This window comes from Trichosurus vulpecula, chromosome 5, assembly GCF_011100635.1.
Source record: "Trichosurus vulpecula isolate mTriVul1 chromosome 5, mTriVul1.pri, whole genome shotgun sequence".
Classification (NCBI taxonomy): Eukaryota; Metazoa; Chordata; class Mammalia; order Diprotodontia; family Phalangeridae; genus Trichosurus; species Trichosurus vulpecula.
In genome coordinates, this window is record NC_050577.1 from 270,100,702 (window position 1) to 270,113,698 (window position 12,997).

Sequence of the window (12,997 nt, forward strand, 5' to 3'; positions counted from 1 at the left end):
GCCCGAGGGGCTCCTCAGTGTGAATGCAGTCAGCTTGGGGGGGGGAGGTGGGGAACGGTGCATGGCAAGCATAGAATAAGGGTGAGTAACTATTCCCGCTGGGATGGGGGGGCCGTGACTAATCAATGGTAGAAAACACACATTCCTTGACTTGGAGTGCAATGGTTGGAGGTGAGAGATGGGGGTGGGGACCCAGAGGGAGAGGGCAGAAGGAGCAAGGATGGCCATGTAGGGACACTGAGAGAGGAGCCTGGGGGCAGGGCAGGAGGCAAGAGTTGGAGGAAAGGGGTTCTCTTTCTAGTCCTGCCCCTTAGGACAAGAAGAGTGGGGATAAGCACTGGGCAGCCAAACCCCTGGTCCTAGCCCTGCCAAGGGGGAATCTCTGCTCTGGAAACCAGTAAATTGAGGGCTAGGCACTCATTTGCATGCACTCCAAATGCACAGCTAGCTGTCTGAACTCCCTCCTCAATACTCACAACCCCTCTCATCACAGTGTCCTCAGCCCCAGTTGACCAAGCTTCCTGGTAAAGCTCCCGACTGCCAGGAGCTGGTTGGGGGACTTGGGCAAGCAATGCAGAAACAAGATAGGGGGTAGAGTTTTTGTGTCAAGGACGGAGGACCAGCTCCTTTTGAGGAGCCAGGAAAGAGAGGGAACAATAACCATGAATTTCCTGCCTCTTCCCCCCACCCAAGTCTTTCCCCTGCCCCCAACTAGACTAGAAGGGTAAGAATTGGGGGAGGAGCCTGATGGAAGGAAGCAGGTCTTTGGGAGGCCCTTCTGAACCTTCTGGTTTAGTATCCTTCACCCTCATGGTGATCCAGGTCATCCTTCTGCCTTTTCCCCAAGACAAGCCAGACAGACACCAGAGATTTCCTCCCAATGTGAGGTCTCTGGAGAAGAGGCTTCCTCCTTCTGGAAGCTCTTGCCTGACTTCCCTTCCTCCACTGATGCCTCCCTTCTCCTTCCCCTGTCTCTGCTCACCTTGGCCCCTTGTGGAGTGTGAGGGCATCTGTCCAGCAGGAAGAGGAAGAGAGAAGGAGGGAACCCACTCACGCTCAGTACCTACAGATTGCCCTCAGTAATAATTATTCCTGGAATGTTAGATGGAAGGGACCTAGCGCTCAGCTAGCACCACTTCTTCATCTCATGGATGGAACCAGGAAACAAGGAAAGGAGCAGAGAGGAGAAGTAATCCGCCTGGGTCCGAAAAGCTAGTAAGTGGCAGAGCTAGGGTTTGAACTCAGTTCCTAATGACCTGGCTAGCACTCTTCTCAATACACCAGACTGCACCCTTGACCTCCCACTGCTAAAGACAGGGGCATCAGATCACACACACACACACACACACACACACACACACACACACTCATTTAAGCTACACAAATTATATATATGAACACAGGCACATGCAACCTGTAGATACATACATGAGGTGTTTGAGTGCAGGGTTACATGCAGAAACATACATGTATAGGATCCTGGGGGTATTGGAATTCAGAGTTGGAAAGGACCTTTACATAAAACCTAGTTAGCCCCATGGAAGAACATGTATAGACATGTAAACAGTGGGATAATGGAAAGAACCCCCAGTCTGAGAGTCAAGACGTGGCTTCTGCCACCTGTGTGAATTTGGGCAAATCCTAAAAGATCTTTCTAGGTCCTCTTTATAATTAGTTCCTCCCTAAGGTCACTTCTATAGTTTTAATTTCCTTCATGTTGAGACAGTCACAGGTCTGAGGAGGATCAGGTCAGTCAGTCAGTCAGTCAACAAACATTTATTAAGCACATCTATGTTCCAGGCACTGTGCTAAGTGAGCACTGGGGATACAAAGAAAAGCAAAAGACAGTCCTGCCCTCAAGGAGCTCACAGTCTAATGAGGAAGACAACAAGCAAATGAATATCTACAAACAAACTAGACATGAGATAAATTGGAAATAATCAACAGAGAAGACAGAGTGATGGGGAAAGGCTTCCTGTAGAAGATGAGACTGTAGCTGAGAATTGAAGGAAGTGAGGAAAGCCAGAAGGCAGAAGAGGAGGGAGAATATTCCAGGCCTAGGGGACAGCCAGGGAAAATGTTCTGAGGCAGGAGATGAGTGTCTTGTCCTAGAAACCCTATGGACAGACGATAGTCATCACATACAGACACACACAATAATCACATTGGGGCATGCATCCTCTACATGCTTTCTAACGTGACCAGGAAGGCAGACTGGCAGATATACAATAGGTATGTGAATTCAGTTCTTGATCCCCCAACCTGACCTAGCCCTGATCTGTCTCTAGATCCATTTCCTCAAAACCTGTTTTGAAGGACCCCAAGCCACTGTTTGCAACAACAGAGAACAGGGGTAGGGAAAGGAAAACAGATGCCTGGGCCCTTCACCCCCAAGTCTACTGGCCTTGACACTTAGTCATAGGATTAGGATTCTTGGAGCCCTGATCTTTCCCTGAGGTAAGGGCAAAGAAAATGCCCATAGTGGGAGTTGGGAGAGATGAGCTAAGCAGGCCTGAACTGGACTGGGGGTGCTGCCATCAGACTTTCCACCTCAGCCCCGCTACCCCAGGGATCCAGGGAGCCTTCGAAGGACCAGAGGGAATTGTGACTCAGGAGCAAAGCAGCCTTGGACCATTTTAGGAGGAGGAGGATGGGAGACCTACAAGGAAGGGGAGGAGATACATGTCTCTAAGGATCTCTAGTCCCTTCCATTCCTGCCCATCTTAAGAAAAGGGAAAAGGGAACTGAGAGAAGAAACAGCAGTCTGGGGGACAACACACCTAGGATGCAGATTAGGCTTCAAAAAGAAATTTGCCAAGTCGGAGACAGTTGTAACTGAAGGTTGAGATGGGAGCAGAGACACTGAGCAGAGGTAGAGAGAGGAGTAGATGGGGTCCCAGAGAAGGGGAGAGGTCAGTGAGGAGAGCCCAAGGATCTTGACTTCTGGTCACTCAAATTTCTTCCTAGGAAGGCGGTAGGAGTGAGTCCTAAAGAAGCAAAGAAACAAACCAAAACCCCACATTTCCCTTAGATGTTTCACTCTGTCCTTTCTCAGTCCCCACCTTCCCCCTCCCCATACCTCTCCACTTCTTGAAGGTCCCCCACGTCCCTACTCTCAGTCAATGCATTGCTTTCATTCCCCACCCCCACCTCAGTCCCTCCCTCTCTGTCTCTACTTCTGTCTTTGTCTCTTTATTATGTATGTCCCTTCTTTTCCTCTCCCTCCCTACTCCTTCATCCCGTCATTCATTCATTCAATACTCATTGGCTGCCTACTTCATGCAGGACATCGATCTAGGTGCAGTCAGGGTTCAAAGGAGGAAGAAACTAAGGCATCATCCCTCCAGTAGCATTGGAAAGTCTAGGAAGTTTTTAGTAAGAAGGACCTGGGGGGTGGGGTGAGGTCCAAGCCCTGGTTCTGCCCCTTCCTAGCTGTGTGACCATAAGCAAGTCACAGGGGATAGTGACTGAGGCTACCAGTTGGCACAGATAATGGAAGGCTTCAAGGAGGAGGCATGTGAATGAATGGGTAGAATTCAAACAGCTATTTATTGGGTAAGAAGATGGTCATTCTAGGCCTAAAGCAATATCACAGCAACTAGACAGAATGAGCTCCCACATTTGGGGTTGTGGAGGAGTCAGAGGTAGAGAAGTAGTGGGAGACAGGACCGGAGATTTAATTTGGCTTCATTCAATTAGCACTGGGGAGCCAAAGAAGGTTTTCATGCAGGCTGGTGATCAGTTCAGTGTTGTAAGTTAGGAAGATTAATCAGGCAGTGGTATATAGGCTAGATGGGAGAAGGAGAAGAAACTGCAGGCAGAAGATTCCCTATCTCACTGGTTTCTCCTCTTTTACCCCCTCCCTCTCTCTTTTGCCTTCCCCTTCCTCCCTGACTTCAATTGTGTTGCCTTTCTTTGCCCTGGTCTTTTTCTCAGATTTCCTCTCCATTCGGGGGAAGGGGGCAGAACCACGTTCCTCCCATCTCCCCAGGAGCACACCTGGCCATAATCTCCACCACCACCACCCCCCCAAAAAAAATCTCTCCCTTTCCTGGTCTCTCTCTCCTCCCCCTCTCCAGAGCTCCCCTTCCTGAGCCCCCAGCCCTGCCTTCCCTCCTCCCTACCACCCTTCCCAGAACATCTGTAAGCAATCCTCCTGCTAGGAGGGGGGAATCTCCTCCCCAGCCAGCTGTGGGGGTGGGGCTAGCTATAGCTGGCTGGGAGGAGCCTAAGGGGAAGGCCTGACCTTCTGAAAGAGCAGAGATGTACCTTTCCATCTCCACACCCAAACCCAAGAAACTGTTCCCTTCCTTAGGCTGTCTTAATCTTGGGCTGTCCTAAGATCCCAGAGCCAGAGCTGGAAGGCACATCAGAAGCGATCTGGTCTGATACCCTCATGTTACAGAGGCCAAGAGAAATCAAGTAATTGCCTTCGATCACATAAGTAGTGAACATCAGAAGTGAGATTTAACCCAAAACCTCTGACTCCAGAGGCGCTACTTTTGCCCAGGTACGAAGGCTCACGATATCCCCCACACACACACACACCTCCATCACCAGCATCATTATCACCACCACTCCTGGCCTGAGGGCCTAGGGTCTCCAGAAATCTAACAGCCAAGTCCTCTCTCCAGGAGTGGGGGCCTAAGAAGACAACAGACCCAGATCAGAGGCAGGAAAGGATGGAAAGGTCTCTGCCTTACCCCCACCCCAGCCCACCCCATCCCCCCAACACAGGCTGGCCAGCCTGAGCTCCTAGTGATAGCCAGTACTTACAAGGGGTCAAAGAGGCTTTCTCTGTCTCCTTTCCCAAGTCTTTGAAGTCGGGACCTGGGGCTGGAGATAAGAGCTAACCCTGTGAATGGGGTAGCAGTGGGGGTTGGGGTGGGAATGGGGGGTGAAAAAGTCTCCCAGGGATCTACTAAGCAGAAAAGGAAAAGAAAGTCAGGGGAGGGAAAGGATTGGTACCCTGGGGCTAGAAATATAATTTTTTTGCGTATTCAGACCAGAAATGAACTAAATATAAATGAAATGCAAAACAACTCCCCTTCTCCAGGGACTCGGGAGTCCTAGGGAGCCAGAGTCAGACCAGAGGGATCTTCGAGAAGTCTTTCATTTCCCCTTGGTCCTCTAGGACTGTGTTCTCACCCCCTTGGGGATGATTATGGCCTCAACCCACAGGGCATGCTTCATACCCCCTGAAACCCATTGTCCCAAGACTCCAGCTCTGACCTGAGTCTTGGGGTCTGTGAGCTAGGAACATTAGGAACATCTGTGATCTCCTCAGGGATCCATTCCAGCCTAGCCCCTGGTCCCCTAGCTCCCTAAGAGGTTAAACCTCTCAGTGGGGAATGGAGTCTATTCTTAGCTACACAGAGGATCCCTGGAAAACAAGTGTGTTCATTTCGAGGTGATGATGGACAAAGAGGAATTTGTAGCCAAGGAAGGAGTGAAGGAGTGTGTGTGTGTGTGTGTGTGTGTGTGTGTGTGTGTGTTTTTTTCAGGGAGTCTGAATTAGGAACATAAGCTGAGGGGGGGAGTGTCTAGGCACAGGGAGAAGATCCAGGCATTCCTAGAGTCTAGCCCAGAAGCTAAGACACTAGCAAAGCCAAGGGATATGGAGTAGTGCTGGCACCATCTCCAAGCAGCGGCACTGCATAATTGACCTTGGAAAGGGCGGGGTACTGGTAATACTTCACACCCACCACCCTAACCACCTTAATTCCACCTTCCCAGAGGACCACAGATTTAGAAGTTATCTAGCCCAATATTCTCATTAAGTCCTGAAGAGTTAAGTGACTTGGGTAAGGTCACATAGCTATTTAAGTTGACAAAGTCCGGATTGGAACCCAAGTCTTCCAACGTCAAATTAAAAATTCTTTCTATTATTCCACACTGAAAGAAGTTGAATAACCAGAGAGAAACACCTCCAATTATCCTAATCTTCCTTTGCTTAGTGCCCCCCTACCTCCACCGCACCCCCCACTTCCACCTGCCCCAGGGATGAGACTCTGCTCAAAAATCAGGGATGGGGGAAGGGTAAATTAATGAGTTGGATCATCTTCAGCCCTTCACAGCCCCAAGCGGATGTACTTAAAGATCCCAGTGTTCCAGGTCTCTCCCTGATGGGCTCCAGATGTGAGCACATCTGGGAAGGCCATCCCAGGAAGCTGGGTGATCCCCACCCCTTGCTCCCACCCCGGAATAGGTTTTTCCATATAGCTTCCAGACAGACCCCTGAGCAGAGAGATCCCATCCATCCAACCTGATCCTTCCCAGAACTCAATGAATGATCAGAAAAGTAAGGCCTATAGCTTAGAACCCAAGGGAAACAGGAACTGAAGGTGGGGATGTTTGATGGGAGAACCTGGGAGCCCAGGGGCTCCTCCATTCCTACTTCACTTCCTGTTTGTAGTCATTATATTCAGCCATGGAATCCTGCCACCTCCAAAACAGTGGAGAAGAAAGGAAGGAAGTTTAGGAAGACTGTTCATCAAATGGCTTTTTTCCTAGACTCCTGGCCTTTGTCCTTCTCCCACATTTTCCCCAAAGGCCCTGCCCCTTTCCCATCAATGTCCCCCTAGTCCCTGCCACCTCTCCTCTCTGCCCTCCTCTTTCTCCCCATCCCCAGGCTCTTCCCTACTCTTTCTGAGTCAGGGCGAAACTGTCCCACCCTGGAAAAAACTCCCCCTTGGGCATATGAGGGTCTCAAGTCTAGCCTATTTGGGAGAGGATCCTTCCACGCACAAGAGGATTCAGGCATCTTGACTCCCAGAATGCCTTTCTTCTTTCCCTGATTCTTGGGCTTTGGGGAAGCTACAGCACAGTCAGAGGTTTATTTTTAGGTCTGGAACGTGAGGCAGGGGTTTCTCCTGGGTCAGACAGGGTGGGAGTGGGGATAGGGACTGTAGGAAGTGACTCATAGATGATAGAGTCATCTGTTCTCCAAAACAGAGACCTGAGTCAGGGCTAGAGGCAGAGATAGAACCCAGTCATCTAGATCGTCTGACTTGCTACTTTACGTGCATCACTACATGTACCACTTCTAACCATAGATGGGAGTCAAATAAACAGAGGGACAGAGAAGGAAATGGATTTGCTAAAGATCACACAGATGGTAAATGACCATGTCAGGATTCAAACCCATGTCTTCTGGCTCCAACTCCCTTTCCATTATACTACCCAGGCTCAGGTCCCCACTAGGACCCTTCTCACTGTTCCCCCCTGCCTTCTTTTCCACCTTACTAGCCAAAGAACCAAGGTAGCCAATTTCTTCCTACTCCCACCAGCTCTCAGCCTCCAAGGCACTGGGAAGGTAAGGAGGATATGGTTATTTCACTTGGGGAAAGCTGCCTTTGTACCTCAGGCATCTTTTCCAAAGTTCCCTAGTAGAGGCCTCTGTGTATCTCTAGTCCACCCCACTCTCCCCCTCCAAGGGCCTGGGAACCAACTATTTAGAATTTAAAAATCATCTATATTGGATTGCATGCTGTCTTGAGGGGAGGATAGAGAGGGGGAGAAAATTTGGAAGTCAAGGGCTTGTGGAGTTGAATGCCATAAACGAAAAATAAATTAATTAAATTTTAAAAAATAGAAACCATCTAGTGCAATCTTGATAAAGTCTGAATCTGAACCCAGGTCTTCCAACTTCAAATTAAGGATTAATTTAATTTCTTTGGAGATCCTGTGTTTATTCCAACCCTTCTGTTTGGCAAGCTCTTTGCAAAAGACCCCAACCAAAAACCTGCCCAATTTATCAGCTTCCTTATGCTTTATAGAACTCTGGGCCAGCCCCCTGACGCTAGAACCCTGAGATTTAGAACACCCATCATTAACCCTCCCCAGTGTTCTGCATAGAAACTCACTATGCTGGATCTGCTGAAGAAGCATGTAGTAGGAAGAATATCTGGAAGTGTGGATGAAAATGTGGGTTAAAATCCTGGCACTACCACTTCTTATCAAGGTGACTACAGGAAATCATAGTGGAAAGAACAGTCAAAGACCTGGGTTTGAATCCTGGTCTATACCTGGAGTCAGGTGCAGCCTGGGGTCAGCCTCTTTTCTGCTCTGGACCTTTGTTTCCTGATGGATAAAATGAGGCAATTGGTCTAAATGATCCTAAGGGTCTCTTCTAGCTCCAAATCTTAGGATCTTATAACTTTCCAGGGTCTCGCTTTCTTCATCTGTAAAGTGATGCAGTTGGCCTAGGGGATTTCCAAAGATCCCTCCAGCTCTAATCTCCTGTGAATGTCATTCTGTGAACCTTGAGAAAAGCCTAACACCGTTTCTCCCCAAAGTCTCCTGTTGAAATTCACTCTCTTCTTTCTAGAACTTTGCTCTCCAAAGGTGGCAGGAGCCTAGAAACCTGGTGACAGCAAAGAACCTGGACAATGTCCAGCCCTTGCCCTTTAGGCCTCCCCCCCCCCTGCCCTCCCGGCCAAGGTGACTCTGATTAATAATAGTGTCAGTCATTACAGCCAATCATTGTCACCTAGAAGCTAAGACAGAGAGAGCCTGTGAGGCAGAACAGAGGGACCTCAGAGAGAAAGAAAGTGGAACACAGACAGGAGAGGTGAAGCAAAGACATGGAGAGAGGGCCAACAATAGGGCCTTCCCAGCACAGTGGGCTGGGGGGTCAGGAGATCTGGATTCTAGTCCTGACTCTGCCCCTTCCTAATTTAACTGCTTAACCTTGGTCCTTAGTCAGCCTACAAGCATTGATTAAGCACCTACTATGTTCCAGGCACTGTGCTAAGGGTTGGAGATTCAAAGAAAAGCAAAAGATGAGTTCCTGATCTCAAGTAGCTCCCAGTCTAATAGAGGAGACCAAATAAGACAAAGACAGGATTTACAGTAAATAATTAACAGAGGGAAGGCACTAGACTGGGGGGATGGAGGGAGATCAGGAAAGGCTTCTCATAGAGGATGAGATTTAGCTCATTTTCCTTATCTATCGAAAGCACTTTAAGGCTGGATGACTTCTCAGGGTCTCTTCCAGCTCTAATATTCTTGTGATTTTTCGGAAGGTCCCCTTGACTATCTTTCTGAGCTAGCCTCCAGCCTTGCGAAGGAGGCACACATGCCACCCCATTGAGGAAGGATGTCTTAGGGCACATAGAAAAGTCCAGGAACAGAGAAAGGGAGGGCCCGGCAGGACTCAAGGGAGGGGAGGCAGGAGGTGTTGGGGCCACAGGGAGAGGACTTATAAGGGCAGAGAAAGCCAAGAGAGGAGGGATATTGGGGAAAGGAACAGAGGCCAGCCAGGGAATGACTAAGGGGCTCCTGGTATAAACAGGAGCAGAGAAAGGGCAGGGAGCGAAGGCTGTTTGGCTTGGCCTGGGATTGGGGGCTGGGGGGTGGGGTAGGAGGAGGACCTGGACAGAACATTGTGTCCACTCCCCCCCCCAGACTCCTGGGAAGAGTTGAGTCACACTCTCATCCCCTCCCCCCCACCAATACACACACCCCAGCTCCCAAATTCTGGGAAAACCCGAAGAACCTACCTAAACTGGAGACTCAGAATGAGGCTGACTCATTTGCATGCATTTTGCATATTATTTCTAGGCTTACTGAAATACAGGGTCTCCACAATGCCTCTCCCCCACATCCCAACCTAAACCCCACTACTTAGGTAACTGAAACCTTCCAAAGTTCTTACTGGCTTCACTTCACATCTATTTCTGGACCCCCATCAGATGGGTAACCTCAGTTTACACTCCTAAGAGGGGGTGCTGGTGATTGCAGATGTGAGGCTGGGAAGAGGGTGCTTGATTTACCTTCATGCTGGGCAAATTGACCCCTCTTTGGGTTGCAGCTGGCCCTGGGGAGAGATTCAAGCAATGGATATCTGAAATAGCTGCACTGTTTGGGATAAGAGGTGAAATTTCACTAGTGAGGGGTGTGAAGGAGGGGATCCCTTCTCTGCCCATATTAGTTCTGGGCCCCCAACAGGGGGAATCTGTTGAAAAAATGGATCCATTTCCATCTGAGGGTAGTTTCTGAAATAGAGAGAGGAGCCCTGAAGAGAGAGGGAAGGTGGGCCTGAGAGGGATAAATAGGGGTGAGGCTGTTCTTCTAGCCTCCGTGGTCCCTGCCCCCACCCCCAGGTTGAGATAACGTCCTGAATTCTGGGAGGTGACATCATCGCCAAAAGCTGTGGGGGGTGAGGAGGAGGGGGCCTCCACTTTTCGACCCTGTGTGTTTCTGTTTCTGTTTCTACAGGGGGCTAAGAGATAGTATCCATAGCCAAAGCATTTAAGAGCCAGGAGATGGTGGGAAAAGAGTCCCAGGGATCCCTTTGGCCCTTCAGAAAAATTGCCTACAAACGCCCCTCCCCCAGGATGGGAATTTTAAAGGGCAGAGGGCTACAAGGATGGAAGGGTCACTCCCTCTTCCAACACACATTATTATACAACCACAATTCAATTTAAGTCAATTCAATAAGCATGTATTAAACAGCTACTATGTTCTAAGCACTGAGTCCACAAAGAAATATATATATACATATATATGTATGTGTATATGTATATGTATATATACACACACACACACACAATGGCTAGCATTTATATAGTACTTTAAGGCTGGCAAAGCAAATTATACAACCTCACTGGAAACATATGTATAGATACTTATATATGCATACACGTTATATATTAATAATTAATATATAATATATATTCTCAAATTAAACAGTCTCCACTCCCCTCTCAACAGTTCATTCTGCTGCTAGGAAGGGAGAAATCTCAAATTCCCAGAAGTAAAGGCATCAGATGCCTGGGGACTCAGCTCTTGGTTCTGGGCATTGAGTTTATAAAAAAGGTAATAGCTAGACTTTGTATAGCACTTTAAGGTTTGCAAAGCACAATAACTGGTAAATAGATAGACAATAGATAATTGAGATATAGATATAAACTCACTTGAAACATATACGCAGACAGATGCAAATATAATTTCAAATGAAACAGTCCCTGCTGTCCCTCAACACTCTATTCCCCTGCTAGGAAGGGAGAAATCTGAAATTCCCAAATGGAAAGGCATCAGATGCCTGGGTCCTCAGCTCTTGGGGGGAGCTCTGGCCCTTAAAGCAGCCTCAGATCTAGAGAAGCCCAGTTTCTTTGCCAAACCTGGTGCAGAGAGCCTGGCACCTAGAATGCCTGGGTCCCAACCCCAGCTGGCTTGGACCCAGGCATCTGGTGGCCCCGGAAGGCAAAGAGGGAATCCCAACTGGCTGAATGCCAGGGGTTCCCCTTCTCTCTACAGCCCAAGGACTTTCTCCTGAGGGAGATAGGAAGGGAGGCCACTGAAAGCGAGATGAAGAGATTAGAGGGGGGCCCCTCAACCCCACCCCGCTCCAGCCTGCTGTCCTCTACCCTCCTGAGGTGGTTCCTTTCCTCATTAGGAAATTCTCCTCTCCCTTTTTCCTACTCCTTTTCCTGTGCGTTTACGTTCTACTTCTGGAGGGGAGGGGAGGAGAGGGGAGGAGAGGAGGAGGAGGAGGAGGGAGAGAAGGAGGAGGGCGTAGAGGGGGAAGCAAGAAAGAGAAGAGGGAAGAACTCAAACCTACCCAGTCTAACCCAGTCCAGACCAGGCCAGCTCCACTGGGCAGCTAAGGAACAGGGGAGCAAAGAGGAACCCCACCTCTCCAGGGTGGGGGGCGTGGGCTCCGCGTTCCAAAGACCCAGGAATGCCCCCCTACCCGCCCCCCCGGGCGGCGCGGGGAGGGCTCAGCCGGGAGTTTGGCAAACTCCTCCCTGAGTTGAGTCATTCGTCTCTGGGAGGTTTAGGAAGCGGCTCCGGCTCGGTGGCCCCAGGACAGGGAAGACTGGGCGCTATGGGGAGCCGGACTCCTGGGTTTCTGTTGCACATTCGGATGCTCCGCTTCGGCCCTCGGACCGGTCACCGGCTCCTGCAGCTGCTGCTGCTCCGCCCGCCGTTGCTGCTGCTCCTGCTGCTGCTGCTGCAGTCTGGAGTCGGGGGCTTCAACTTGGACGGAGAGGCCCCAGCCGTGCTCACTGGACCCGCGGGATCCTTCTTCGGCTTCTCGGTGGAGTTCTATCGGCCCGCGGCCGAAGGGTGAGTGTAGCAGCGAATTGGCGCCCTGGCCCACTTGGAAAAGGAGCTGGGAGAAGTTTGGAGAGGCCAGAATTGAGATCTGCGGGGCACCAGGACTGAAGTTTGAGGATGGAGGGATTCGGTTAGTTTGGAAGGACCGGGGTTAGAATTTGGAAGCAAGAGGGTCTGGAGCTAGGAGGTCTGGGGCCGGGGAGGAGGAACTGAGGCTGAACTTTAGGGAGACCACAGTGGGAGGCGAGGGCTCGAATCCGAAAGGACTAAGGCTGCGGGGCAGGCTTCTAGATGAAGGAGAGGGAGCCAAATGAGCAAGGACCAGGGCAGATTTTGGAGAGCCATGGCTGGACGGCGGAGGATGTGTGTGTGTGTGTGTGTGTGTGTGTGTGTGTGTGTGTGTGTCTGTCTGTCTGTCTGTCTGTCTGTCTGTCTGTCTGTCTATTTGGGGGAGGGGCAGCAATGGGATTTGTGGGGGTACTGGAATTGAATGGGAGGGATGAGTTTGGAAGGACCAAGGAAAAAGTTTGAAAACGTGGGGCTAGACTGGGAATCCCCCGAGGCTACGATAGGATGGGGAGGGGGGAAGGGATGGGAGGGAATGGGGCTGAAGTTTTGGAAGACTTCGGTCCAGAGAGTATCCAGAGAGCCTGGAACTTAGAGAGGTGTGTGGGGCGAGAAAGCTGGGCAGGACTCTGACGGGGTCTGGGCTAGGGGGTCTGGGCTGGGCTAGTAATGGTGGGTGGGGAGAGGAAGGGAGCCGAGGGACTGGTGTTTAGGGACGGCTAGGAGGGGTAGTGGCCAAGCTGGGGCACCGGAGGCCAAGAAGACTGTTGTGGCGGGGCCAGGGGACCTGGAGTTAGACGGGGCCATTGTGCTGGAGGTGGGGGTGGGGGCCAGGGTCGGAGCCAGAGAGTAGGGAAAACTTCTG

At 50.3% G+C, this 12,997-nt stretch overlaps 1 protein-coding gene across 1 annotated transcript in view; it reads left to right on the forward strand.

Moving 5' to 3' along the window:
- Nucleotides 1–11,537: 11,537 nt before the first annotated feature.
- ITGA5 (integrin subunit alpha 5) overlaps nt 11,538–12,997 on the forward strand; it is a 34,379-nt gene continuing 32,919 nt past the window's right edge. The window contains exon 1 of the mRNA XM_036759854.1: nt 11,538–12,075. Within this exon, the coding sequence (XP_036615749.1) occupies nt 11,687–12,075 (389 nt within the window). The 5' untranslated portion in view covers nt 11,538–11,686. The remainder of the gene's footprint in view (nt 12,076–12,997) is intronic.